General features: G+C 40.4%; 1 protein-coding gene across 5 annotated transcripts in view; it reads right to left on the reverse strand.

Moving 5' to 3' along the window:
* CDK13 (cyclin dependent kinase 13) overlaps positions 1-24,076 on the reverse strand; it is a 46,868-nt gene extending 22,792 nt beyond the window's left edge. For all 5 annotated transcript variants that reach the window (XM_063158352.1, XM_063158329.1, XM_063158344.1 and 2 more), the window contains exons 1-5: positions 22,884-24,076; positions 12,626-13,231; positions 9,200-9,367; positions 8,795-8,934; positions 6,749-6,919 (exon numbers count right to left, since the gene is read on the reverse strand). In XM_063158352.1, the coding sequence (XP_063014422.1) occupies positions 6,749-6,919; positions 8,795-8,934; positions 9,200-9,367; positions 12,626-13,231; positions 22,884-24,076 (2,278 nt within the window). The remainder of the gene's footprint in view (positions 1-6,748; positions 6,920-8,794; positions 8,935-9,199; positions 9,368-12,625; positions 13,232-22,883) is intronic.
* Between the last annotated feature and the right edge of the window lie 2,259 nt (positions 24,077-26,335).

The raw sequence follows: 26,335 nt of genomic DNA on the forward strand, positions 1-26,335 counted from the left end.
CTTGCTCTGGAGTACAAGGGAAAGTTAACTCTACCCTGGCAGCTGGCTGCATGTGTGTATATGACAAGGAGAAAGATTGACTGTAGAACTGTTTAGTGAGACCAGCTAACCAGAGACCTCTTGTTTATATGCAAAGCAGGATCCATGCCTTGAGCAACTTCCGGCTCTGTCACTAACTCCCAGGACTTTTTCACTGCTATTTATGCACTATAACCAGCAATTACAACTGGTACCCTCATGCAAGAAGGACAATAGAGAAGATTCATAAACAAAGTAGAGTAGTACCTGTGAGGTGACCTCATTATTTACATTCTCTGCAATTCATATTAGAAAACATACACTAAAACAGGATAAATGCTACATATTCCTTCCTTATGAGATCAAGAGCAAATGCAGAGATTCATTACACTTGTGCATTCTTGCCTATTTCATAACTACATGTTACTAAAATTTATTTTAAAAATAAAAACTGGTAAAATCTTCATTTAGCATGAGAAAATATGAAAATTAGTCTATTAACCTTGGCAATCTTACCATTCAAGCCTGATTTTCAGTTGTATCCAAGCTATCAAGCAAACTAAAGTGGAACTCCGGTTAATTTATTCCTAGACAAACATGGTGCCCTTTTCTGACAGAGATCTGTAATTTCTGCCAACAAAATCCTTACATTATTCCACCCGGTAATTTCAAATTTTCATCGCTTTTTATCACACTGGGGGATTTGATCCTCCATAAAAGGGAAAGCAGCTAGTCTTTCAGGAAGAAGGAAACAGTCATGGAAGACACCACAAATGAACTATGCACAGGCAGAAGTCTGCTTACTATAGCTTAGTCCAAGTTCAAGTTCACAGCATACTTCAGTTCTATCAAAACAAATGCCACACAAATATCCATTTCTCAAAAAAGGAAATCACAGCAGAAAAAAAATAATAGTTACTTATTTTATGAGGGCAAAACATTTGTAACTTGGAGGTTACATTTTAAAATGATGGTTTGCTTGATGCCAGCTTCGCCCAGTTCTTATTTTCGGAAGCAGTGCCATAAAAGCACCTAAAGCACTCTCACAGTAAAGTGTATGCAATTCAAATGAGCTCAGAATTACTTACTTGACTTTAAAGCTCCTCATCTTACTGCTCTTGCGTTAAAGACCTGCACTTCCCACCTGTGGGGTGGGAGAAAGCCTAGTCCATTTCCACACGCTGCAACAAAGCACTAACAGAAGGGCTGTGTCCTGGGCAGCCCATTTCTTTCACTAACACCATGAAGCTCATCTACTCTCCTTCATCTACTGAAATAATCAGAAACCCTAATGTTACTACATGTTGACAGAGCAGCAGCTCTGTCAGCATCCCTATTTCTGAATATGGGATAAGAGAGAGCAGCTTAATCTATTAAGGAGGTAGACAATAAATACAGGAGATACACATGGATGAAAATAATCCTCACCTTACTCCTTTTGATTGCCCTTGGAAAAGTAAAATGCACCTTTCCGACCATTTTGTCAGTTAAGACTGATGGGGTTCAGCAAGTGAGATATCAATTTAGACTAATTAAAGGATTAACACATCTCCTCCTCTTGGTCATGTGTTTCAGTTCATGGAGATCTAACAAAAGCAGTGTCCTAACACAAAATAAGTTCGGGTCTAATGCAGTAAAGGTTTGCATACAAGAAAGCTAACTCAACAAAACATGGCACTAATGATCTGCAAAAAACAGTGGATTTTCTGAGAGGCCAAAAAATACTAACAAAACATGCTTTGCGTTTTTGTGACACAGGCAGGCTCTGGATTTCTTTGGAGTGTCTTCAAACCACACAGATCCAACAAAACAGGACACCATTTGTTCCCAAAGACACAAGTACTTCAGACTGGGAGGGGAGGGTGGTGATGCAGGGGAGAATGACCCAAAAGCCCCCATAGATTATGGCTTTTAAAAAAGCTTTTTCCAAATGTAATTCAGAGGAAAGGTGTTCAGTGTTTCTCAAAATATCTGATTAGATAGAGATCTGAGGACCCAGGAGACCAGAAAGGCCTTATTACACGCAAATTTAAATTCAATTCTAGTATAAATGCATTACAATAGTATCTTGAAATACAGAAATGCTTTAAAGAAACTCCAGTATTCCTGCCTAGTTCAATGCATAGTGCGTACAATGCTGAGCTGTGAAACATGTTTTCAACATTTGTTCTGTACTCCGTTCTCAAAATGAAACTCCAGCAGATTTTAATATTGCTACAAAGCCTCCTCCAGCTTCTTCTATGTAATACATAGATTATTCTTACTGTTGATTTATTAAATATAGTAAAATTACATGTACTATTTTATTTCCTTATCATTTCTCTTCCAGTACTCATTATATACTATTCCAAGAGTTTTATGCAGGATTTTATCAACCACAACCTGAAAACTAAAGAACAAATTGCCCACCAACTCCTTAAAGTTCCTTACACTTAAATTCCTTAAAGTTCCTTCAAGAGACAATTGTCCTTTTGTTCAACCTAGGTTTTATTAATCTATTTTCTGATTGCCAGAACAACAAATATGGCCATAGCTGCTGAATTAATCCCTTAAGACTTAAGAAAACATTGTTGCTATACTACTTTTTTACATTTTCACCCAATATTAAGTTTCTATTTAATGACAGTGTTATTCTCCCCTTTCAAGTTCAACTGCATTTTCCTCTTGCAGGAACTCCACATATGTTCTGAAACATTTGTGGTTTGTATCCAAGAACATACAGAAGCCCTGGGAGTAAATACTCTCCTTGTTTTATCACGTAATACAGGGAAATAAGGAAAAAACCCGAAACAACTAAACCAAAACCAAAAACATAAAGCAGACAAACAAAAATCTTTGATTAAAAATTAGAAATTTTTCTCCTTTTGAAATGGAACAAGTTAAAAAGTCACACAATTATGTCTGCGCTTATTCCAGACCCAAGACCCATACTGCACACACAAATAGGAAGCACCACTCAAGCAGTCACACTATTCCTGACAACTTAGCTCTAGCATGAGAACTATTTAGGGTAACTTCTATCAGCTATTTTGAGAGCAGCAAGGCAAGCTGTAGAGCATTAGAGGTTTCTGAAATTCACACCTCTGCTTTTACTCAACTTCCGAGGAAACACAGACAAAACCAGCTACCATGTAACACTGAGTACATGACTGATGTCACAGACTCCTTCCAAACCACAAGATTTCAGAATAAGTACTACTTGACAGCTGTGAGAAAGTAACCTGTCATATTACAACATACTGCAGAGTCAGTGTCCTCCTGTACTACAGTACTGTCAATACAAATACCAATTTCATGCCCAAAAAGTTTGCTGATTTGTACTGCAAATCAATTCAAAATTTAATCTAAAGTAAACTTAGATCTTAAAATTATAGAAACAGACACACAAACAGGCAATTCACACACACACACAAAAAAAAAACAAAAAAAAAAAAAAACACAAAAAACAAACAAACAAACAGGAAAAAACCTTAAGCTGCAATGTTAACCAGATCTTTTATTATTGGTCTCCATGCCAAGTTTTACATCCTCCCTCAGATTAGCAAAAACACCTATCCCAGTCTAAAGGAGGAAGGCGTGTCAGGCAGTACACTTACTGCGTTTACATTCACAGCAACAAAAGCTAAGTCAGGCATTTTCCATTTGTTTAGTAAAAAGAGATCATGTCAATCCCATAGCTAGACTGTTGAGCACTTGCAAACATCTCCCAGCTGTTAGAGGCAACTGAGAACTGAAGAAACATCTCAAAGTAAAAAGACATACACCAAAGTCATAGAAACTATACACACACAAAGGAAAAGTACCAAAACTAACAACAGCTCAAATTTAGAAAGCATTTTCTCAATAATTCATTTTATAACTGATAAGGTGGCTCAACACACAAAAGACTGAATACAACCTCAGAGTCACAAGCTCCCATCATTAAGTTTGGGTGTTCACCTATCTGCCTCCGAATGATAGGTAGGTGACAAAAGCCTACACAAGTAACACATAAAATGAATATACCTTGTGGCCACACCTAACATATGTTTTATCTATCAGGATTGTGCCTGAGAATCAAGATGTTACATTACTAACCAGTAATCAGTAATGCTGCTCTCCAACTTCATCATCACCTCCATCTCACATATAATGAAGATTGCAAAGTGAACAACTTCTGATCCTCAGCAGACAGACCCATGTATCACCCACTCTGCTCTGTATTTATATAAACAATTTATACAAAGAATTATGCTGCCTAAGGTGCTGACTGCCACTGATGGAGGGAAATGCACTTAGAAAATTTGTAACACACTGCTCCAATGTGTTACACTTCTTTTGCGAACAGTTAGTAGAGAAAGAATAAACCCAAAACTATCTATCAAAGCTCTTCATGTCTTTAAATTTATAGTCCAAGCTGGCCAAGATACAACACAGATATAATTTCTTCCATTTTCTTTGTTGAAAATATTGAGACAGGCTTTAATATGGGGAACAAGTAATCCTCTCTCTTGCAGACTTTTGAGTGTGCCATTTAAAAACATGTAAGGCAGCTCAAAATATCAGGAAAAAGTTGTACAAGCCAAGCTATTGCTGGCTTGCAGTGCAACATTACTATCTTAAAAAGTATCCTTAAATCAAGTACTGCAAAGTGGGCCCAACACTTACATTATTGTCAGATAACTGAATGTACTATATATTAACCTACTGAGATCCAACCAAAAAAACACCCCACACTGCCTTAAGTGAAAAAGCAGATGAGTACTATGTCAGGGTATGATACACAGCCTTAGAAACAAAATTAACTTCACTCATAATAACTAGAAAAACATGTGATAGTAAAAATGTTCTTATTCCCCACACTTCTAAGTGCGCTATCAGCAGGGTTTTCCAAGTCATATTTCAAAGCCATGGTAAACACATATTATACATTAAGCATAAGCATGTTCATCATATAGGCACAACACCCTGCTTTTACTCTAACCTCTGCCTTTTGTAAGATATCACTACAACTTTTCTAATGGTTCCTTGTTAAGCAGCCCACTTTTGTATTTGCAACACTTTACTGTGAAAATGACCAAACTTCCTCCCACTTGCATTCATTCTCTGCACAGACTGCAATTTGGCCACAACTCAGCTATAAATCCCTATCTCACAATGAACTACTCATTAGAGAAATACGGAATACAGTGCCTGAAAAAAACCCACAACTTCCTTACTTTCACAGAGAAGTTCTAACAGCAGTCTCATTATCCTGCTAACGTTTTCAAGAAGCTATCAGAACTTACTCAGCTATCAGAAATTAATTCTATTCTAGCAGAATAGAACAGAATTCTTCTCCAGAGAAACCCCTGCCCTTGTAAATTTTCAGAAAATGTAATATGCTGTTAAAAAAGAACAAGAAATTAAATCAGAAGTAATATCAAAAGCACAAACACATACTTGGACCAAAAAAACAAACCATTTGAAATTTACTATTCAATTCTAAACACAACACTAAACAGAAAGAAAGAAAATTCACTAATGAGTCATTATGTACTTAGTCAATACTCAGTGTGGTCTCATTAGCCAAGTAGGTTACACCTAATTAAAATTTAGTGCAAGATTCACATACAAAGACTAAACTGGATGTTGCAGACTGTCAGGATTTTGAGTGGGGCCTGACCACTGAACCTGCACAACTCTCGAGAAACTCTTGCTAGACCCTTCCCACTTTTAAGCATGTCAGTGCTGTACATGCTTCAAGGTATTACACTCTCCAAAGATGCTAGGAAAAAACCCAGATGAATTCCTGCTTCATATCCACCTTCTGAATGATCATATAACCTGGTATTGTTTCAGCTGGCCATGCAGCACACACAGCATTTTCTATCTGCACTGCTGCTGGGCATACTGTATAGAGACTCAGGGAGGGAGAGCAGGGAAGAAGGACAGGTACCACATTCCAAACACTCTAAGCCAAACTATGTAACAAATTGCTCACAGGACACTAAAATAGGTCCAAAATGATAGGTTTGTAACACTTAGACCTAAAATGAAATGCCTCCAGGGGCAAAATACCACTCCGATATCAGAGGTACCAAGCAATAACACTGCATGATTTTCACTCTGTTTGCTTGAATCTCTAGACTAAGGAGGCTGAAACAATTCAAACAAGACAGACTTAAAACTGAAGAAACCAAGAGTATAAGTCTCATGCCTTCTCTTTGGGGAAAAACACTACCACTGTACAAGTCTTGCTTTTCATACTTTTAATTAACTCCTCTTCAAGCTCACAAAACACATGTGCCTAATCATCAAGAAAGTAACTGAAGAACAATTAATATAAAACCGAGACCTAAAATTAAAAACGCCTCTTCAACATTCAACCTACTATACTCTAAATGGTGCGAGAAAGTACTAAAAAAATAAAAATTTAAGAAAAGCTCACAATTAAGAGCTTCCTATTATTGCTGGCCTCCCTAATCCATGGGTATCAAGGACTCAAACCTCTGTTCCTCCACAGCAAAACCACAATCAAGCAATACATTTTTTATCCCACAAAATATTGGCAGAAAATATTTCTATAAGCAAAATGTATAGCTGAGATAAATAAACAACTTCTTATAGTATTTAAATCAAAATTCAAATCCCTCATCAAGTATGACAATTTGCAAACATATTTTTAATGAATCATAACTTCCAATCAAGCATAGCAGACTATCACATTAAGAACAGGTCCAGAAAGAGCAAGCCCTGCTAGCATACATACCTTTGTCCTTCTTGAAGTCTAAAGCATCTTCTTTATCCGTCACTATTTCCTTCATGTTGATAATGCTTTGATGATTAAGCTGTCGAAGAATCTTAATCTCTCGAATAGCTGTAATTGGAAACCCTTCCTTTTCATTATCCAGTCGTACTTTCTTCAGTGCTACCATTTCCCCTAAGAGAAAATTTAAATAAAAGCCATTAAGATTAGCAACCAAACCATGGGATTCAGTATTGATTTGTATGTTTGTTGTTCAAAACCCTGATGCTTGCATCAAGCACTATGCTGAACAGAAATCAGGATCACATACAGAAGCAAAACTACAAATGAGAATTTTCAGCTACACACACACTGTAAGGGCTATCCTCCTTCCTCCTGCACAACTCACTCACACATCCCAATATTCCCACACCATGTCTACCAGTAAAGAGTGATTATCAGCAGCAGTTTCAGAGACAGAGGCCTGTGACTGCTCTGGATTTAATACTACATTACCACTGGTCAGAATGCATGTATCTAGCCAGAAATACTACACAGCTCAAGATATGATGACTAAAGAGTCCTCAAATTCATCAGTATACTTTCTACAAACATAAGTGGCACTGCCATTACAGTGAGGAGATTTTCCCTAACTATTTTACTGCAGGGTGGGCTGGACCAAACTGGAGTCTACAAAATGGCAGGAGCGTGATCTACTCATGATGGAAGATGTCTACAGACCATACATGCCAGTTCAGTCGTTTTGTTCTTGAAAGTTTATTGCTGTGTCTGGGAAGTTTACTGGCAGCCCAGGTATCTGTGTTAGCTCTAAAAAGTACTTACCCTACACTAACTTACACAATACACTCACAACAGATCATATTCCAGCATGACACCACACCCACTTCTCTGAAAGCCTATTACACAGCTTCTTCTAAGGTATCTCACAAGCCATAATGCCATTTTCCACACAGGATTTGAATCCAAACTAAAAGATTTGCTTGCTGTATCTGTACAGACATCTTCAATGCAGAAAGCAACAACTTCTATGGGAGGGGAGGTTAAGAGATGACTGAGACTCACAAATAACCTGAAGTTTGCCAAAAAGGCAATATGGTTATGACAGGACTAAATGCATATATGCAAGGAAGAGTATCTCAGGAGATCCTAACAATGATTTGCAAAGGTTCTCGAGGTAGAGGCAAAAATCTGTATCAGCTCAGTTAGAACTAAAGCTGAACTGAGACAAGGACAGATAAAGAATAAAGAAGGAATTATAATCACACTGCTTATTCTTCTGGCAATCAGAAAGAAGGAACTGAGGCTGGCATGTGCTCCAATGGGATCCAGTTACCGCTGAAGTAGAAAATGGTCCAGCATTCAAAGCATGCACAAATAAGCCAGAAGGGTAAGCAATCATGGAAAGAACTACCACAAAACAACCACACAGCATACAGCATATATAAGGAATTTGGACAATCTGTTTAGAAGTAGTGACAATATTATGTATCCTAGTGGTGAGTGCTCACTCATCTCAGCAATATTTATTACAAAATTAGAAAAGAATGTCACTATTGTAAAGCCAGTTATATTGCAAGAATAACCCATGTGCAACTCTTCACGGCTGTGTTTGCACAGAAGCAGATTCTCTTCCTACTATGAACTAGTGACTACTGGAGTACAAACAACCATGACCCAACTTTATGCACAGCTTCTTTCACTGTTACATCCCTTTATAAACTTCACTACAGTTTGCCAACCTGCCTTTAGCCTCTCCTCTTTACTAGTTCAACGTTATACAGACCATCAAAACTCAAAAACTAAGAATCAGAATTTAGGACTATTCAGCTACATTTCAGCCACAGCTTTCCAGAGAAATGATTTTCCAATGCAGCAAACAATAATTTCTGACTTAGATAAATGCTAAACTTAAAACTGAACACACCAACAACTAAAAATCTTCAAAACATAAGGACAGAATGCCACAAATTTTACTCAATACAAAACAAACACCAAAACCATCCTATTCACTTAAAATTGTAAAACTACATTTATCTTTTTTGAACTTACCTGTATCTTTATCTTTGGCTTTGTAAACTTGCCCATAAGTGCCTTCACCAATAATACCGATGATATCAAATTTATCCACACAGCGCTTTCCCCAGTCTATTTCTTTTTCTTTCGTTTCACCATGTCGTGGTCCACATATTCTACAAAGCAAGAAATATTTTTAAGAATACAGCCAGTGTGTCTATACATAGTTTTAACTTTGAAGACACCCTCAACACTAATTGAGACATTATTGGTTAACTGTCTTATTACTATTAAGTGGCAATAAACCATGCAGTTTGAGTCAAGCCACATTAATATTAAAAATGTCAAAAAGCAGAACTCTTTCGACAAGAACAAATTTTAAAGAAACTATTATTATTTCTACTTGCTTAATAAGCTTTTAAAAAAGTTTAATAAACATACTTTGGTCTTCTCTTGCTATGTAACTGAACTGCTGGTTTCTTTTCTTCAGGACTTTTGGGTACCTCAGCTCCTCCAGGCAGCTCAGGTGGAAGTGGCAAGTCTGCAAGCAGATGGCGAAGTTTCTTCTCTGTTTCTTTCACTGACTTCACTGAAAGATTTTCTCTCAAACTATTAAAAAAAACATCGTTTTGCTAATAAGTTGAAGATAGTAGAATATTAGCATAAAGGCAAAACTTATTGGAATTATTTTTCAAAAAATAATATATTCTAGACTGTCAATGCACCAACATTTGAAATCTGCTTTTAAAATTTGCAGGACTTGGATAAATGACTCAAATAGCTCTTTGGAAGATGCACAGTTAACAACCACAATTCTACAGAACTGTGAAAGCAGACCTTACTGGGGAAAGCTGAGGTAAGATGACACAATAAGCCTTACCAGGCCAGAATTCTTCTGCCACATAAACCTCTTTCCAAGCTTATGGCCTACACTATTACAAATATTTAGAGCTCAGGTGCTGCCAGACATCAAAAGTTTAGTGGTAAAATCTGTACTCTGACTTCCCATATAAGAGAGAAGATCTGACTAATCCAGTTGTCTCTAAAATTGGTCATCACAGCTAATGAGCTTCATGCTTACATTAATACTGCTGGGCATTACAAGCCTGTCCACATCACCTCACTTACAAATTGTAATTGCATGCATCTGCTGAAACATTCCAGATTCAACACATTTCTAGTGATCAGCATGCATATCAAGTGAGGAAAAAAAACCAGATGAAAATAATGACAATGATTTTCTGACATGGGTTACTGAGATCTGACTGATTTTTAACCAATCAATCATAATTAGATAACAGATACTGTTCATTTCTGTCTTGAGAAAAATCCCCAAACACACGTACAGAATCTTTTAACAACTACACAGGGATCTTAGAAATGTTCTTACCATTCCAATGGGGAATCATAACTGCTGCAGAATTTTTCTTTCTTAAGTACATGGCTCAATTTTACCACAACTTCTTTTAGTTTAGCTAGATTGGTTCAGCTCCTGCATATCCAGTAATTTTAAAGTCATGATCATCTCTAAACTTTCTATAATTACATAATTATTTCGCTCCTATGGGACACTCACACAGTATTCACTCTTTCAATTTCCATCACCGTATCAATAAAACTTAATTTATGCTTTGAGGGGACATTTACCAAGTTAGCTGCATTTGCCAAATGGTACTATTCATCCTTCTCTGTGACAGTTTTTCAACAACTTACCTGCTTAGTTTCATAGATAAAGCAGGAACTTCTATAAATGGAAACATATTGCCAACTCACACATACAGAATGCATACATTTTTTTCTTACTTTTCTTGCAATAAGTAGTCCTCATATATTCAAATGCAGAATTCCAGTGTATTGCATATGTCTATGCTTCTCTGTGACAACTGAACCCATTTATGTCTTTTTACCACTCCCTAAACTATCACTGCCTCATTTTAAAGAAGCATCACAAGGAAGCATAGACTGCCCTCATCACAAATATAATGCTTAACATGCTATAAAGAATAAACCACCTTAGTGCAGTGCATGTAACTGTCATGGCAATAAAAAACTCTTATTTTGAAGTTTATATATTAGTATTTCTCTCATAATTTTTCCCCAAAATTTTCAATGTGAGTGAAAGCCTAACATATGAAAGATTCTGACACAGATTTTAAAAGTGGCACATGAAAATAGAGGCAGCCAAGAGCAGCTTTTTTTTCAGGTCTGCTAAACCACACATCATTAATGACCAGGGCAATTTTCCCTTTCAGCTAACCTGCACTGCGAGGTAGCAACATTGATGTTCCCTTAGGTTGCTTATTTGTGAGTTTATGAGATTGTTACTGAAGGAACCAGACAGTTCTGCATAGCATCAAGCTCCAACTTTCTTTGTTGACATAATTTCCCCACAGTAACTCAGAGCCCAAGGTAAACAACTATGCCCTCCTCCGCCATTAAAAACATTGATCTTTTTCCTTTGATGACTTAAACTTTATCATTACTTATAATTTCTGATCCAAAGTTTATAACATCCTATAGGCAAAACTAAGCAAAGCATAAAAGACATTCAATTACTTCTCTTTAATCTTTCTAATGCAGCTGTTTGCAAGCAGTAGGCTTTTGGTTTTGAAAGGAGAATGAAAGAACCACTGCTTAGTTGTAGCTTAACTCCTCAGCCTAGCTAACTTCAAACAGGTAATCCATTAAAATATAACAATAATAATAATATCAGAAGCAATCATCCAGCTTTGACATGAAATCTCATTTCATGTTGTTGCAATTAATACTTCAATGCCAGTAATATTTAGTTAAACTACACAGACTAGTTTTTAGATAAAAGAGAAAATCTTGCTCACAGTATCAGGATTCCCATTTACCTGGAGAGGATGGCTTTGTCACAAATGTAAATGTCATCGTACGTGTGCTACACCATCATTACATTTGCTAGAGTTTAATGCTGAAGGGCAAGAAACGATTTCTTTCTTACAACTAAAAAATAATATATAATTATCTAATACTATATTAGGTTGCATTTATTTCCCAAGGCTTCTATGCAGCCTTAATGTTTAATACAAACTTAAATTACCAGCAAACACAAGAGAAACATTTTCACCTCTAGCTAAAAATTTCTGTCTTACTTGTGAAGTGAGTTCTTGCATACATGTGAAAGGCACATAAGCACCTTCAGCAAAACAAAACAAAACAACCCCAAAAAACCCACAAATCACAGCAGAGATTCTCTGTCAGAACTACAAACAGACTTATCATAGTCTAAATTCATATGACACTTGGACACAAAAATTGGTTTCTTCAATACAGACCAATTTTTACACTTCAAAATTAACACAAATGTCAAGCCAAGAACCTCATTTCCATTATACATACTCTAAATAATACTGATGTTTGAAATAAATTACACTAAAATAACACCCAACTATAAAACAATTGCCTTGCAAAGGGAAGATAATCTTTTCTTCAAACCCCAGCTAAGTAATTTTTTCATATTGCTACTGAATTCAACTTTTCCCCAGAAGTACGTGTAAGTTCACACCAAACTTGCAATCTTGAATCCTTCAATACATCCTTTCATTCATCCCAAAGCTATTATTACCAGTAATTTTTAAAACATTTCTTTACAAGACTTTTTACAGAAAGATCCTTCTTAGACCAAACTCTTCTTTTTTCAAGTACTAAAATTATTTTTAAGATCAAATTCCTCCAGTTCACTAATAGTCACCAGTCAAACAGCTGAAGAGCAAGAACAAATTAAATAATGCATTAGCCTGACCTGGCATATAGTTTTATATTTATTTTCCAAAGGAAACAACAACAACCATTATAAAAAGGAACAAACAATCCCAAAAGCAAATCTCTGTGACAACTCACCTATCAGTTTCTTTATCTTCAGGCAGCGTGGGAGGCAAAGGCAAGGGTGGTAGTGTGGAGGTTGGTAGTGCAACAATTCGATCCTTCTCCTTGGCTACCACACTTGGTGTACTTGGTTTGCTTTTCTCTTTTACAGGGACCGCTTGCTGCTTCACAACAGGCAATTTATTCTCTTTTACTGCTGCAGGCTTCTGTTTGGTAATTTTGTCTGCAATTAAATTATTTTCTGCTTTTGTTTCAGGAAGTGAGACCTTTGCTTTTGCCTTGTCATTTTTCACATTTGCACTACTGGTAGGAGAAGGCGTATGCTCGGTTTTGATTTTCTTCAGGTCTTTAACATTGTTCACTTGAGGTGCACTTGCAGCAGCATCAGTGTTTCCCTTAGTAGGTGTTGAAGTATTGGAAGCTTTTGCACTAGCTTTGGCTGCCTCAGCAGCTCTTGCTTTTTTGTTTTTGTTCAGCTCAGCAGCCAGGCTACTCTTCAAAGTCAATGTGCTAGGAGAAATACTCGAATGACGACTTCTGGATCTAGACAATCTGTGTCTGCTACGAGACCTGGAGTGCCTTGATGAATATGGACTTCTGCTTCGAGATTTTGCTGATCTCCTGTTGCAAAAAAGTAAAGATTTACCCAGGTAAAAAGAAGTCTAGCTGCTTTCCCAGCACATCTACTTTTTTGACAAATTACATTTTTTAAATCAACTATTATCACCATGCTCATAGAATAAACAGAAGTCTATGAAATAGGAAAGACCACGCATTAAAAAAATAAAATTCTATAGTTAACCAATCAAGATTCTACACTCTCCTGTTAGAAGACATTAAAATTCTTATATGTAGTTTCTCATCTCACAGATCTGCAAAATACAACAGTTGTACAAGGCAAGAAATGTTCTGCTCTCCTCACTACTTAAGAGACATTTTTCTCCTTAAAGAAAATCTCAATGTATGCACTTGTACAAACACCTTTAGCATATACAGTACTTGAGAAAAATTAAACTGAATACATAGTCAGAATTCAACAAAATGAAATTTAAATTACACAGGACAAGAGAAATCTAAGCAACACTGGTTTTAATTGTAGGAATGTCAGAATTTTCACTTCCATAAATACCAAAATTCTTTAACTGAGAAAAAAATTGAACACTAAAGAAAAAAATTGAATACTAAAGGCTGCAATGTAGCCAACTGAAAGATGACTTTCCTTTTCTGAAATGTAATTGTACAACTTCAAAAAGAACCAAAACAAACAACCTCTCCAGCTCCCAAAAAGCCCAAGTACCCAACATTTGTTACAGTTATTGACAGGCAAACATAACCCACTAATGTTGCTATAACTGCATCTGAATGCAGACTCTAACAGAAAGAAGAAAAAAAATCAAAGCAACCACACAGCAATGATATGAAATAAAGTAAATTAAATGTAGGGGGTTTCATCCATTTTACCATACCAAGAATAAAAAGGATATTCATCAGATTTACAAGTATTTTCTTGATTAAATTTTGATGGAAATCTATTTTGCTTATCATTTGGAGGAAAAAGCATACTCAGGATTAAAAACACCCAGTCCTCACCAGGTGAACAAAGAAAAAAGTATCAAGAAATAGCAAAAATAAAACTTCCTGAAGATACAAGAATTTCAAAGTTCAAAAGACAGCACACCAATGTATGGAGGTTGCTAAAAGAAAAGGAAACAAAAAACCCAGACCAAACCAACAAAAAAAAGGTAAGCCAATAAATAAACCAAAAGAATGCCAACTACAATCCCTACGATCAGGACTACCCATCCCACACCAAATTTAGTTTTACTAACAATTAATTCAGTTTTAATTATCAACACACAAAATTACATCACAATGCTTCAACTAAACAAATATTTAATCTAGTACAATAACGTTTATTTTGTGTACAATATTGACTAATTTCTAAATTACAGTCTTTTCCTTTTATAATGCAGGAACTCTTACCCAATAAAAAGTCACTCAGATAAATCAAAAAGTGACTGAAACAATGTGTATGCACACTATATAGTATAGCACAAGCTTCAGATTTCTACAGGTGAAATTGATCCAAAGGGCTAGAGACTCACGAAAGAAAAAAAAATCAAATCCCTGATGAAGATAGCTCTTGGAAACTAGCACAGGTCAATTATACACCAGGAAGCAGGTTTTATAGGATTTTCTGGCAGAGCAGGGTAATAATAACAGATAGCAATAGTAATAATTATCCTAAAAGTTTTTTACACTTTAATTGAAAAAAGACTCACAAATCTCTTCTAACAATTTTCAACCAAAATCTAATGTTTGGTTTACTCAGTAAAGAGATATTAATGTTCATGTCTAATAAACACCAAATAAAATTATAATATTGGGCAAAAAATTCCACTGAAAACTCTTTTCTTTATTATGAATCCTGCTGCTGAAGTAATTTTTCTCATTATTTTGAAGATCTAAGTGCTAAATCCCACAGAATATATTCAGAGGTTTGGCCAACCAGGAGTAAGACTAAAAAGTACAAAGTTCCATTATACAGAGTTAAAACAATGTAGCAGGAAGAAAAAGGGTCTAAAAAATACACACACTTCAAATGTTGTACCAGAGCTCTCTTCACACTGCTGTCTCATTTTGGAGAGGAATTGCTGTAGATCTCAGACAGAGGTGTTAGTGCTGCAGGTCTGCACCCACCCTGGAATCAGCATCGCTGCATTTCTCCAGCACCAAGCACAAGCTACGAGTCCCCGTTAGTCCCAAACTGACTTCTATAAATGGTGCATCGTTTGCTAGGATGTCACTGACCTGTCTTGGAAAAAATTCCCTTGCACATCTTGTTTATACATCAGCTATTTCAGACTGACTCTCTCCAATTACCTGTAGAACATAACCTCCATCCCAAGTACAACACTGCAACCTGTACTAAATTTGAAACATGCCCTAAAGGTCTCAAAATGAGCCTTACTTCTTTCATAAGGATGATAGGGGGTTTCTTGTACATTTTGATTGATACCTAACAAAGAAAGTAATCATGGAACCAACAAATACAGATGTAATTTCACATGCACTGGAAAAGAGAAGCAGCAGCCTAAAACAACACAGTTGGTGAGATACCGTGCCTGATTCTAGGACTGGTTCTGTTCCACTTCAGCACCAAAATAACCAGGTTTGCTTAGCTCACTGCTAAGGATAAAATGAAAAAAAATCTGTTCAAATCAATGACAACTAATCTCATCACCTGATTCAGCTGCCATAACTCAGTGAGGAAGTGGCAGTTTTGAAAACCTAGGGCAAAAACAACCTACACTTCTGTACTTCAAAAACAAGTAAGAATTGACAGTGGATTGATGTCTGTACTTTACCAATACCAGTCAAGAGAGTTTGGGCCATGGACATGAATTATGCAAGCTCAGCTGAAAAAAAAACCAAACCAAACCATCATCCATCATGGGTTTCACACTCCACATGACAACTGTACAACTTTTCCATGTCAGAACTGCATGCATGTGGGAGACAGCAGATGTGCATGCACACAAATAGTTAAGTTTCAGTCCCAGTACCTATTACAGCTCTTAATAGTGGATCAAAATGATAGCAGTCTAGTTATGAAATATGTTGACTGGTTATAACAGTGGTTATGACACTGCACTGGTTCAAGTTTTCCAAAAACTTTTTATTATTTATGGCAGAAAAACTATTATGTTACCTATATATGGTACCTTTAGCAGCCCAAAAGCCTTACCAAGAATCCCTTGCTGTACCTGAACCACTGAAGTAGACTCTAGAGAATACAGCAAAAGCATTATTAATGCAAAAGCATTTTCAACCAAACTGACAAATCCTGAATTTTAAGTAAAAAGCATATTTGTCAAAGTGCTAGTTATTCAAGTTACAATGATAACACCTGCTGTTTTCATAAGCTTAATAGTCTTTCTAAACACTCACTATCACTTTCTTTCATCTGTGTAGTTCAGAAGTCCCAAAAGACTAAACAAGTTATGTACAAACTTTCACCTATAAAAATGTGTCCAAAAATATGGACACATTTACAACCTTTTCCTCAAAAGCTTATGCAGCACTCAGAGTGGAAAAATATTGCCTAATAAATAATAAAATCAGCCAGCTCACTCTGTTCAGACCTAACATTTGACATAAGAGATGAAGTCACAGAAATGCACTCACACAGCAGGCAGTGTCTGCCAGTTAATGGGACACTACCTAGTGAGACCCTGAAAAACACCACGAGAGACATCTGAAGTACAAATCTTCCAGGAGGTCTCTACTGAATGTGTGTGCATGCATACACACACATGTACAATGCCTCATCTGACATTTGACACCAACTGATTCAGATGTAGGCAGCAGCCTGCTTTTAACACAGTCAAAAGGAGCAAAAGAACGATGGCTGCAACTGCACAGACCTGCAATGCAAAAAGCAAATACATTGAACAATGCAATTCAAATTTCTCTTCCTGAAGGACGGAGAGATCAGGAAGTTTACTAAACCTAAAGGCCACATTTCACTAAAGGCCACATTTCACTCTCTTGAACTGAAGCACCAGCATGTGCTGCTAACACACAAGGGGAGAGGTTAATAAGAAGCCTAAGTTATTAAGAAGGTAACTTTCCTTCAATGCCTCTCCCTGATTGCACCCACAGGTTCTGCCCCATTTTAGAGCACCTTTGCCACTTAAGCCATTAATAGTCTTCTTTCAGCATCTTGAATTCACTTCACACGAGTGTAGATCCCTCCAGAGAGGACAACTGCCACACTTCATGACACTTGCAAAATCCCTTCTGAGCCATATACAGATGTCAGTGTGTTTTTATATATGGAGGGTGATGACAAAAAGAAAATAGAAAACTGATGTGCCTAGAGGCTATAAGTTTGCACGACTAGACTAGCTGCAAAGGGACATGGAAGAAATTACATTTTAGCTATAGCTATAAAATAAAAGGCAAAACAAACAAACAAGCAAAAACACTAAGATATTCTGTACAAACCATATAGAAGAGATATATTTAAAGAAAGCCATAGAGGAAGAAGGCACTAGTAAGGAAGCCACTCTGAAACCAAAACTCCACTTTTCAGGCCAAGAAAAATAGTGCCCTCAAAGATGAAAGGGAAAAACACAAAGGTTGGTTTAGGTATCATGGTTCTGTCTTTCAATTTTTTGGTTTTGCCTAGTACCCAACATTTCACAAAACAAACAGCACTGTTTCTTTGCTTCATACAATGTACTTAGTCCCTTTAGAAAAAACTGCTTAAGAGATCAAAACGTTTTGAATTACAGGTTTCAAAACTGTTACAATGTTTCTCCTTCCTGATAGGCAACATTTTATTGCACTTCACTGGATCACTAATAAATTTACTGACTAATTTAACAAAGAAAAAAAGTCTACTGATATAATATCACTTATATTCTCCAGCAGAAAATGAAAGAATTCCAAATAGTAGCTTAGAGTACTATCTTTTACTGTCTTGATATTTAAAACCCCCGAGGAAAGAAAACTGTTACCTACATCAGATTTCCAGGAATACATTTCATTCATTCAGCTTACATTGTTTTTCTTGCCATGCTACATTTTTAGGTGTTTCTTTCCATCCCTTTCACTACCCCTTCAATACAAAAAAAAGTTACATTTTATTGACAAATCAGTACAATCATGTCTTATCTTCTCATGTTTCTAAACTTGAAAACCTCTTTTCTTCTTCACTGCTTTAAGAGCAAGCTCAATCCATCACGCTGGTGGCCAGCTACATGTTGCCTAAGTGCAAACAATTTTGTAAGGGTCTGTGAGCTGAACAAGGGAACTAACTTTGTCCGTCACTTTTAACAATGTGCAACACAAAGGGATTTATGAGAATACAAAGGGAAAATGAAGAAACCTAACAGTCCAAAGGAGGTTAAAACAAGCACTGTAGCCCAGCTCTTTCTTTAACCCACAGGTGATGCTGGACGACTGACTAAGCACTGCCATCCTTCCCTGCACAGCAAGTGTATTTGAGAAGAGACCCCAATTTAATCAACTGGCTTCACAACAGACCTTCCAAGACATGTACAACCCCCTGGTAACATCAACCACCCTGACAAAACACTTAAGCCCACACTACAGCTTTTCCATTTGGTCTAGCAGGCGAACATATAGTTCATTTCTTTAAGCCATTACAGTAACAATGTTCTTTCACTTGATACCTTATTCATTAATTTTATTTTCTCTAGCCCCTAGTTCAAGGTTACATTCTATGCAGCTCTGCAACCAACCTCCTACTCAGCTGCTTTGTACGTGAAGACTACATAACCTGCCTCACTGATTCCAACTAAATGTAAGTCTTTGAAAGGGTCTCTAATACATACTGCAAAACTCTGAGCCAGGCTTTTATTTGTTTCTTGAACCTGCTTTAAACTCCTCTATTATCATATGAGAACTTGGTCTACAAAGAAATTAACCAGCAAAAGGTCAAGTCAACTCAAAATTTGTGTTTGAACACATTTGAAGTTAAATTTTTCAAATGAATTTTTTTTTCAATTAAGGAAAGAAGCACCAGCAACAAGGAAAAAGGAAAGGCACATGAGCAAAACACAAAGGCAGCAATGCACACTGGAAAAATTAGCTACTCAAAACAGCGAAAACCTAGAGTGGTCCACTTAAAATTCTGCAAAATACAGTTTTACTAACCAAAATCAGACAGCTTTAACTCACCTTTTTTTTTTTTTTTTTAATCTATCTTTTAGTACTAATCAAGGCGGGGGGGATCAAACTCTCTCTTAATCTTTAAAATTCAAAAGTAGTAGAATTACTGGAATTGAAGCCATTTTCCTATCAGTGTATGGCTCCACAGCTTCTCCATTTACTGGCTGAATATGTATTTTACTGTTTTCCCTGCACATGTGATTTTGCACATAAATGACCCATATTCTGCAGAGCCTCACTACTACAGACTAGCTACCAATACAGACTGAGATTACTCCAGTACCAAAATAAAAATAAATCTTGTATCTTTTCTATAAGCAACATCTATGCACATAGTAGCACTATCTAGTAGTGCCCCACCCACTTACTTTTATCTAAGCAGATGGGTAGGTGTATCCAAATTTGGAAAAATGCAATTACTCATCTATACTGCTAACTGATTTAAATGTGTGATCACATAACATATGACCAGACTCAAGTTACAAAAAAGTTCTCTGGAAACTAGTTTAGCATGAAATTGTACAAAGCAAGAGACTGTGTCTGCTTCTTTTGTCAACCATGGGGTTTGGTTGAGAAGTTTTTATTTAATCCAGTCATTTTACCAGCAGAGAAATAAATACCTCATACTTTTGGAAAAATTTCCATTTTGAAAATACGCATGTGCTACTTTAGAACTGTTGTGTTATCCCATCTACAAGAAAATAAGAATAATACAAATCCACCAGCAGCAAGTAAAGTTTTGTCCAACAAGTGAATTCAGCTCAATCAGTTTATCCAAAACACAAACTTCCCCTGGTATTACAATGGAAAAAGTAATTAGTCTATCATTTAAAGAGTAATCTCCAAGTATGGAACACATATCCAGTGTCTTTGCTTCTCCTTAGAGCCCACAGCCAAACAACATCATCTAAAACCAGCTAAGTCAGTACTGCAATTCAAACCTCTCAACAACAATGCACTGCTGCTGCTTCAAACTAGCAAAGCTGACTTCACTTGTTTCCCTTCAGCTGTTTACTAGAAGTTTCTCCCTAAGCAGCTCAGACACCTAGATTAAAAAAATCACCATTAAACACACAGGCTTTCCAAGCATGCTAGAACTGCTTTGTAATCATTTTCTACATACCAAAATAACGGGGTAATTCACATAACATTAGAGAAGACACAAAACAAAAAGAGCAAAAAGACTTGCAGGCTGAAATACTCAGTCACATAAAAAGTCCCTGCTGTCTGGACATCATTACAGCTGGATACAAGCCCAGAATTAAGCCTTTAAGTCATCCAGATGAAGAACACAGGTGCTGTAAGAAGGCATTGCCTCCATGAAACTGTAATATTCTATCAAGTCTAAAGCCACTGTATCATTATCAAACAGGACAGCAAAATGTTCAGCATTTTGTCAAGCAAAAAGTGATTATGACATAGTTTTGGATGGTTAAAAAAAAGTATAAACCTCTACCTCTCTATTTCCCCCTGCCATTGCAATATACACGATGATCAATAGATGTATAGAAGGAAAAACCACTGGCTTTCATTTCTCCAAAACAGGTAAACATTATTAACAATTGATCTTCACACTTTAAGGTCTCTTGTTTTCTATGAAAGTGACGTTTTTGCAATGAATGCCCCATTAGGACAGACCTTTGTTTCTACATATAGAAACCTCTCCTTTTCACTCAGCCATTCCAATTCCTCTCCTCAACACCTGACATTTGTCTGTAAGCAGTTAAAAACTGAACACAAATCACAATTCAACTGGAGGGAGGAAGAAAGGCAAGAAGTCACAAAGCTAACTTCTAGAAACAGATCTGCAGGCTCAAGAAAGCCTTACTCACTGCAGAGTGAATACCAAAATCAGGAGATTCCAACTTCTGTGCTTCAAATCACAGGCTCACTACCAACACAAAAAGAACACTCCTACAAAACTCTACTACAGCCCAATTAGTGCATACAGAACCCTGAACTTAACTGGGCTGTCAATCTGGCTGTTCCTAAATGCAAACCTCAAATGCATAATTCTGTGCATCATTATTAGCTTTCTTATTCCAGGATACAAGAACTACAGAAAATAATCTGATTCCTAGGGCATTTAAATCAAACTATGCACATAATATTGCTGCTGTGCTATTCAGCAAATCATTTTGAAAGTGTATTTTAACCACTTGTAACAGAATCTCACAGAAGAACAGCACAATGTTTTCAGAGCAATTGCAGTGTTTTCTTCTTGGAACACCCTACTGCTTACAAAATTATTCCATACAACCACACCTTTAGACAATCACTGTTCTTATCCCACAGTGCTTTGGCTCTATCTCTCTGAACAAAGTAGGACACAGCTTTGTTACTTTGCTCTTTAAACAGCATTTGATGCACACCCAGGACAGCAGACTCCACCAAGAGGCCAATGAAATATGGAACAGCTTTAGCATGTTCCCTGGATACCCCACAGGACACCCCAAATGGTGATCTACACAAAGTGCTTATTAAAAACACCAGAGAACAGCTCTCAGACAAACCACTAGGTAATGCCTTGTAAACAAAACTCCTGCCAGTGGAACAACACATTGCTGGATACCTTTAAAACTGAAATCCACACATGAATTTAAGCAGCTCTACAAACAACAAGGCAATAGTAAGATTCCAATACAGGAAATAAAAATCTTCAGTTATAAACACATACTGAGCAAATACTTTTAAATTTCCAGTGTACTTTTCTGCAGGTTAAAATATTCTGAAGAGCTTTGATTCCTCAACATGGTTTGCATCTGATGAGAAAGATACAGCCCACACTTCCTCTCCACATAAAATTCAAAATCTCATGCAATGCTGACCTTTACACCCTGAGTTCCCACTAAAACTGAAGAAAAATTCTTTGCAAGCATGCATTAATTATATACACGTGCATAACCTTACCAGGTAAAGAGCTTATATTTTTCACGGCTTATGTAAAGTACAAGACAATTTATCAAAACATGAGACTGACTCAATTTTCTAGCAAAACAGAAACCCCAAGTCCTTCTATAGACCTCTAAAAAAGAGCAAGAAAACACTTGTAAACACAAATTGCCTGTCAGCTGGTTTTCTCTTTAGATTAGCAGAAATTAAACCAAACCCAGATATATTCGATATGCATCCTATTTTACCCAAGAACAAAATACATAAAAATGTACCAGGATGTCTGTACTTTGTAAGCAAAGATTTAAAAATCAATATTTGTCTTTTAGAAAACCTGTCCTCAAAGGAGCACCTTCTTTCAGTCACTCTCATTTGAAAACGTTCTCATACCTTTTAACATTTAAAAGCCTTTTTCCAGCCAGGTGGTCTCTCACGGAGAGAAACTAGCAACGAAGTGTTACAGGCACTGGCATCTCCCTTTCTCCCCGAGAGACAGGACAGGAAGATCTCTGTACTTCTCCCTCTCCCCAGCTTTCCGGCAGCAAAAGGACAAGAGAGGGACTGCTGCTGGATGCAAACCTCTCCGGCCTCTCCTGCGTTCCTGCCCCAGTCATTACTCCCCTCCTCCACACAGCGGGCCCCCAGCCCATCCCGCCTTCGCCCCCGGGCCCGGACTTACCGGATAACGGGGCTGTAGGGGCTTCGCGACCGGCGCCAGCTGCTGTAGGGGCTGGGCGACACATCCCCGCCGCGCTCGTACGAGCTGTGCCGGCTGTAGCTGGGGGACCGGCGTCGGCTGTAGGGGCTGAGCGGCGAGCGGGCGCCCACCGGGCTGAGCGACTTGCGGCTGCGCTGGCTCTGCGAGGAGCGGTGCAGAGGAGGGCTGTCATCCCGGCCGGGGCTGGGCGAGGAGCGCTGCCGCCGGTACGCCTTGGGCTCGAGCTTGTCGTCCCGGTAAGCTTTCGGAGGGTCCTTGTAGGCCGACGGAGGCTCTTTAGCCGCTTTAGTCCGGCTCCGGTGCGATTTGCTCTCCCGGTCTTTCCTGCTGCTGCTGGGCGAGGGGAGGGAGCCCTTTCTGCGGCTGTCGCTGCCACCGCCGCTGCTGCTCTTGAGTCCCTCCCGGTCTTGGCTCCCGGTGTGGTTGTGGCGGCTGCGGGATTTGGAGGACGAGGAGGGCTCGGACGCCCCGCGGCCCGGTGCCGCCGTCCCCTCCTGCTGCGTCTTTTCCTCTCCCCGCCGGCGATGCTCTCGGTGCCGCTCCTTGGAGCGTCCGCTGCTGCCGCGGTGCTCCCGACGGGACCGGCCGCTTCGCTCCGCCTCGCCCCGCTGCCGCTGGGTCCCACCGCCCGAGGAGGAGGCCGGGCTGCCCCCGCCGCTGCCCCCGCCGGCCGCGCCGCCGCCCAACAGTCCCTCGGACTGGGAGCTCACGTCGTCGTACTCCTCCACCAGCGTGCTCAACCCGCCGCTACCGCGCCGCTTCTCCGCCTCCTGGGTGCCCCCGCCGCCGCCGCCGCGGCCCCGCCGCCGCTTGTGCCGGGAGCCCGAGCGCCGCTTGCCTCGCGGCCGCTTCCGCTCCCCGCCGTCCCCGCAACAGGAGGAGGCGCCGGTGGCCGCCAGGAAGAGCAGGGACTGCGGCGGCAGCGGCGGCTGCAGCAGCGGGGGCTGCAGAAGCGGCGGCTGCAGCAACGGGAACAGCAGCGGGTGCGGGGCCGGCGGCGGCGGCTGCGGCTGGGCCGCGAAGCGCTTCCGTCTCCGGTGGTGCAGCCGCTTCTTGTCGGCCGCCGCCTCCACCGCCGTGCTGCCGCCACCGCCGCTGCCCCAGCCCCGGCTGCTCCCGCTCCCGCCGGCCGCCGCGTCCGAGGTGCTCGGCATCGAGCTCGCTCACGGCCGAGGGCGCGGCCCAGGGAACCCGCCGCCACCGTCGCGCTCAGGGCGCCATGGGGACCCGGCGGCGCCTCGCACACGTACCGGGACGGACGCCCGCGGGCCGCGCCGGGGCCTCGCTCGCTCCCGCACCGCCCGCCTCACATGGGGCCGCACCAATACATACGGGGTCGGGCCGAGGCCGGGGCTGGGCGCGCTGCGCGATGCGGCGGCGGCGGAGCGGCACCGGCAGCGTCCCACAGGCCGGCGCGGCCTCTCCCGCAAAACGGAAGTGTCTCCTGGCGGCGGCGGCTCCTCCTCACTTCATTCTGGGCCGCGGGCGCCGCCGCGCAGGGACACGGGCACGGGGCGCGGGCCTCCTCCACTTCTTCCCTCAGCCGCTCCCGGCAGGGCGGCTGGGTCAGGCCAGGCCGGGCCGCCTCCGGGCGAAGTATCCGGGGCCCTCCGCGGCTCCGATCCCGGTGCTCCTGCCCGGCGGGTCCGCACGTGTCGGGGCCGCTCCCGCGCCGCCGGTGCCCAGGAGCGCTCTCGCGGCCTCAGCGCCGCCGCGCGCGGGTGACACACGCACCGGGGGGGGACACGGACACGGCCCGGCGGCGCGCGGCGCATGCGCGACGCCGGAAGCGGGCGGGGGAGGGGGAACGCGCCCCGCCAATCGGGCGCGGCGCTGCCGCCTTCGCCCGCATGCCCGAGAGCCGCCCCGCTCTCGCAAGACTTCACCCGGCCCTTCCCCCCGTCCCCGCACCTCTCGCGGTAACTGCCCCTCTCGCGGTAACTGCGCCGCGGGCCCCGCGGGCGGCGGCGGTTCCGCGCCAGGGGAGCAAAGGTGGCGCCCGGCGCGGTGCGGGGAGCGCGAGCGAGGCCCGACCTCGGGGTGCTTGGCCCGCCGGGCACCCGCCTTGTCTCTCTCCCTGTGCTCGCTGCAGGCAACGGGCAGAAACTGGTACACAGGAAGTTCCGCCTGAACACGAGGAAGAAGTTCTCTACTGTGTGGGTGACCGAGCACCAAAATAGGCTGCCCAGAGAGGCTGCGGAGTGTCCCTCACTGGAGGTGCTCCGGAGCCGTCCGGACGCATTCCTGTGTGTGAGCTCTAGGATGGCCCCGCCTGGGCCGGGAGGATGGACCAGGTGACCCCCTGCAGTGTGTGCCCACCTCGCCCGGTCTGTGAGCTGGAGCGGTGCGGGCGCCGCCTCTGGCTCTGGGAGGGGGTGCACGAAAATCGCCGGTCCCCAGATGGTTTTCCCTGCTTTTATTGAACGTAGACCTTGGTCATCGACTGGGGGCGTGAGAGAAAACCTCTCCAGATAAAACACTTGCTACTCTGAAACAGTGAAGCCGCTTCTCTGCTTCATGAAAGTCCTACTTTTTTCTGTCTTACACTACTGAAACTAAGTACAACTAAGGAAACTTAGGCTATTTTAAGTTTCCCTCCAAGCTTTCTGATTTCATGTGCTAATGAAAGACTCAGAGGTTTTTTTTTTCCCTTTTTCCTGCCTACTCTGTGTTATGAATAACAAGCTTGACTAGGCCAATATTCAAGCAGCAATCAATTTATCATTTAATATGGTAAAGTATGAGCAATACAGCGCTGGGTGCAGTGGGGGAAGTTTTCCCTCCAACTGCATGCCGATAATTGATGGTTACAGGTATTTATAGGGGTACTCATCAGGTTTTTTTCAGCAGTTTCTATTTCCAATCCTTTACTCATCAGCAATTTTTATTCCAAATTATTACATCACAATTCTATACACAATTGTGATTTTAATTTCTCAGGACGTATCTCAAAGGAGTATCCCCAGATGGTGATGGTCCAGTTTCCGAAAGAAGAAAGACGAATCTCATCTGGTGAAGTCCAGCTCCCCAGATGTGTCCACCTTTTAATTGCAGAGACTATAAATCTCATAACAGTGATGTCCAGCTTCCCTTTGGTCAAAACCATAAATCCTTGAGGTGATGTTCATCTTCCTTTCTCAAGCTGTTTTTCTCTGCTTCAATAAGGTGTGAGATAAGCATATTTCCTTTATATATATTCCAAAGCTATAGTTTCAAGGATACAAATAATATTCTAAAATTATACTTCAAAAGGTTATTATTGCAGAGCTTTTTTATGGATTAAATGCAAGCAAAAAGCAACATCCTTAACACCTTAATTCCAATGCTCCTAAATCAACCAGGGTTAATTGCACACAACAGATAGGTTCAAAGGCCTTTTTCCATGCTTTATTCTCCTCAGTTATGACTAGAAT

Source organism: Melospiza melodia, chromosome 1 (genome assembly GCF_035770615.1).
Source record: "Melospiza melodia melodia isolate bMelMel2 chromosome 1, bMelMel2.pri, whole genome shotgun sequence".
Classification (NCBI taxonomy): Eukaryota; Metazoa; Chordata; class Aves; order Passeriformes; family Passerellidae; genus Melospiza; species Melospiza melodia.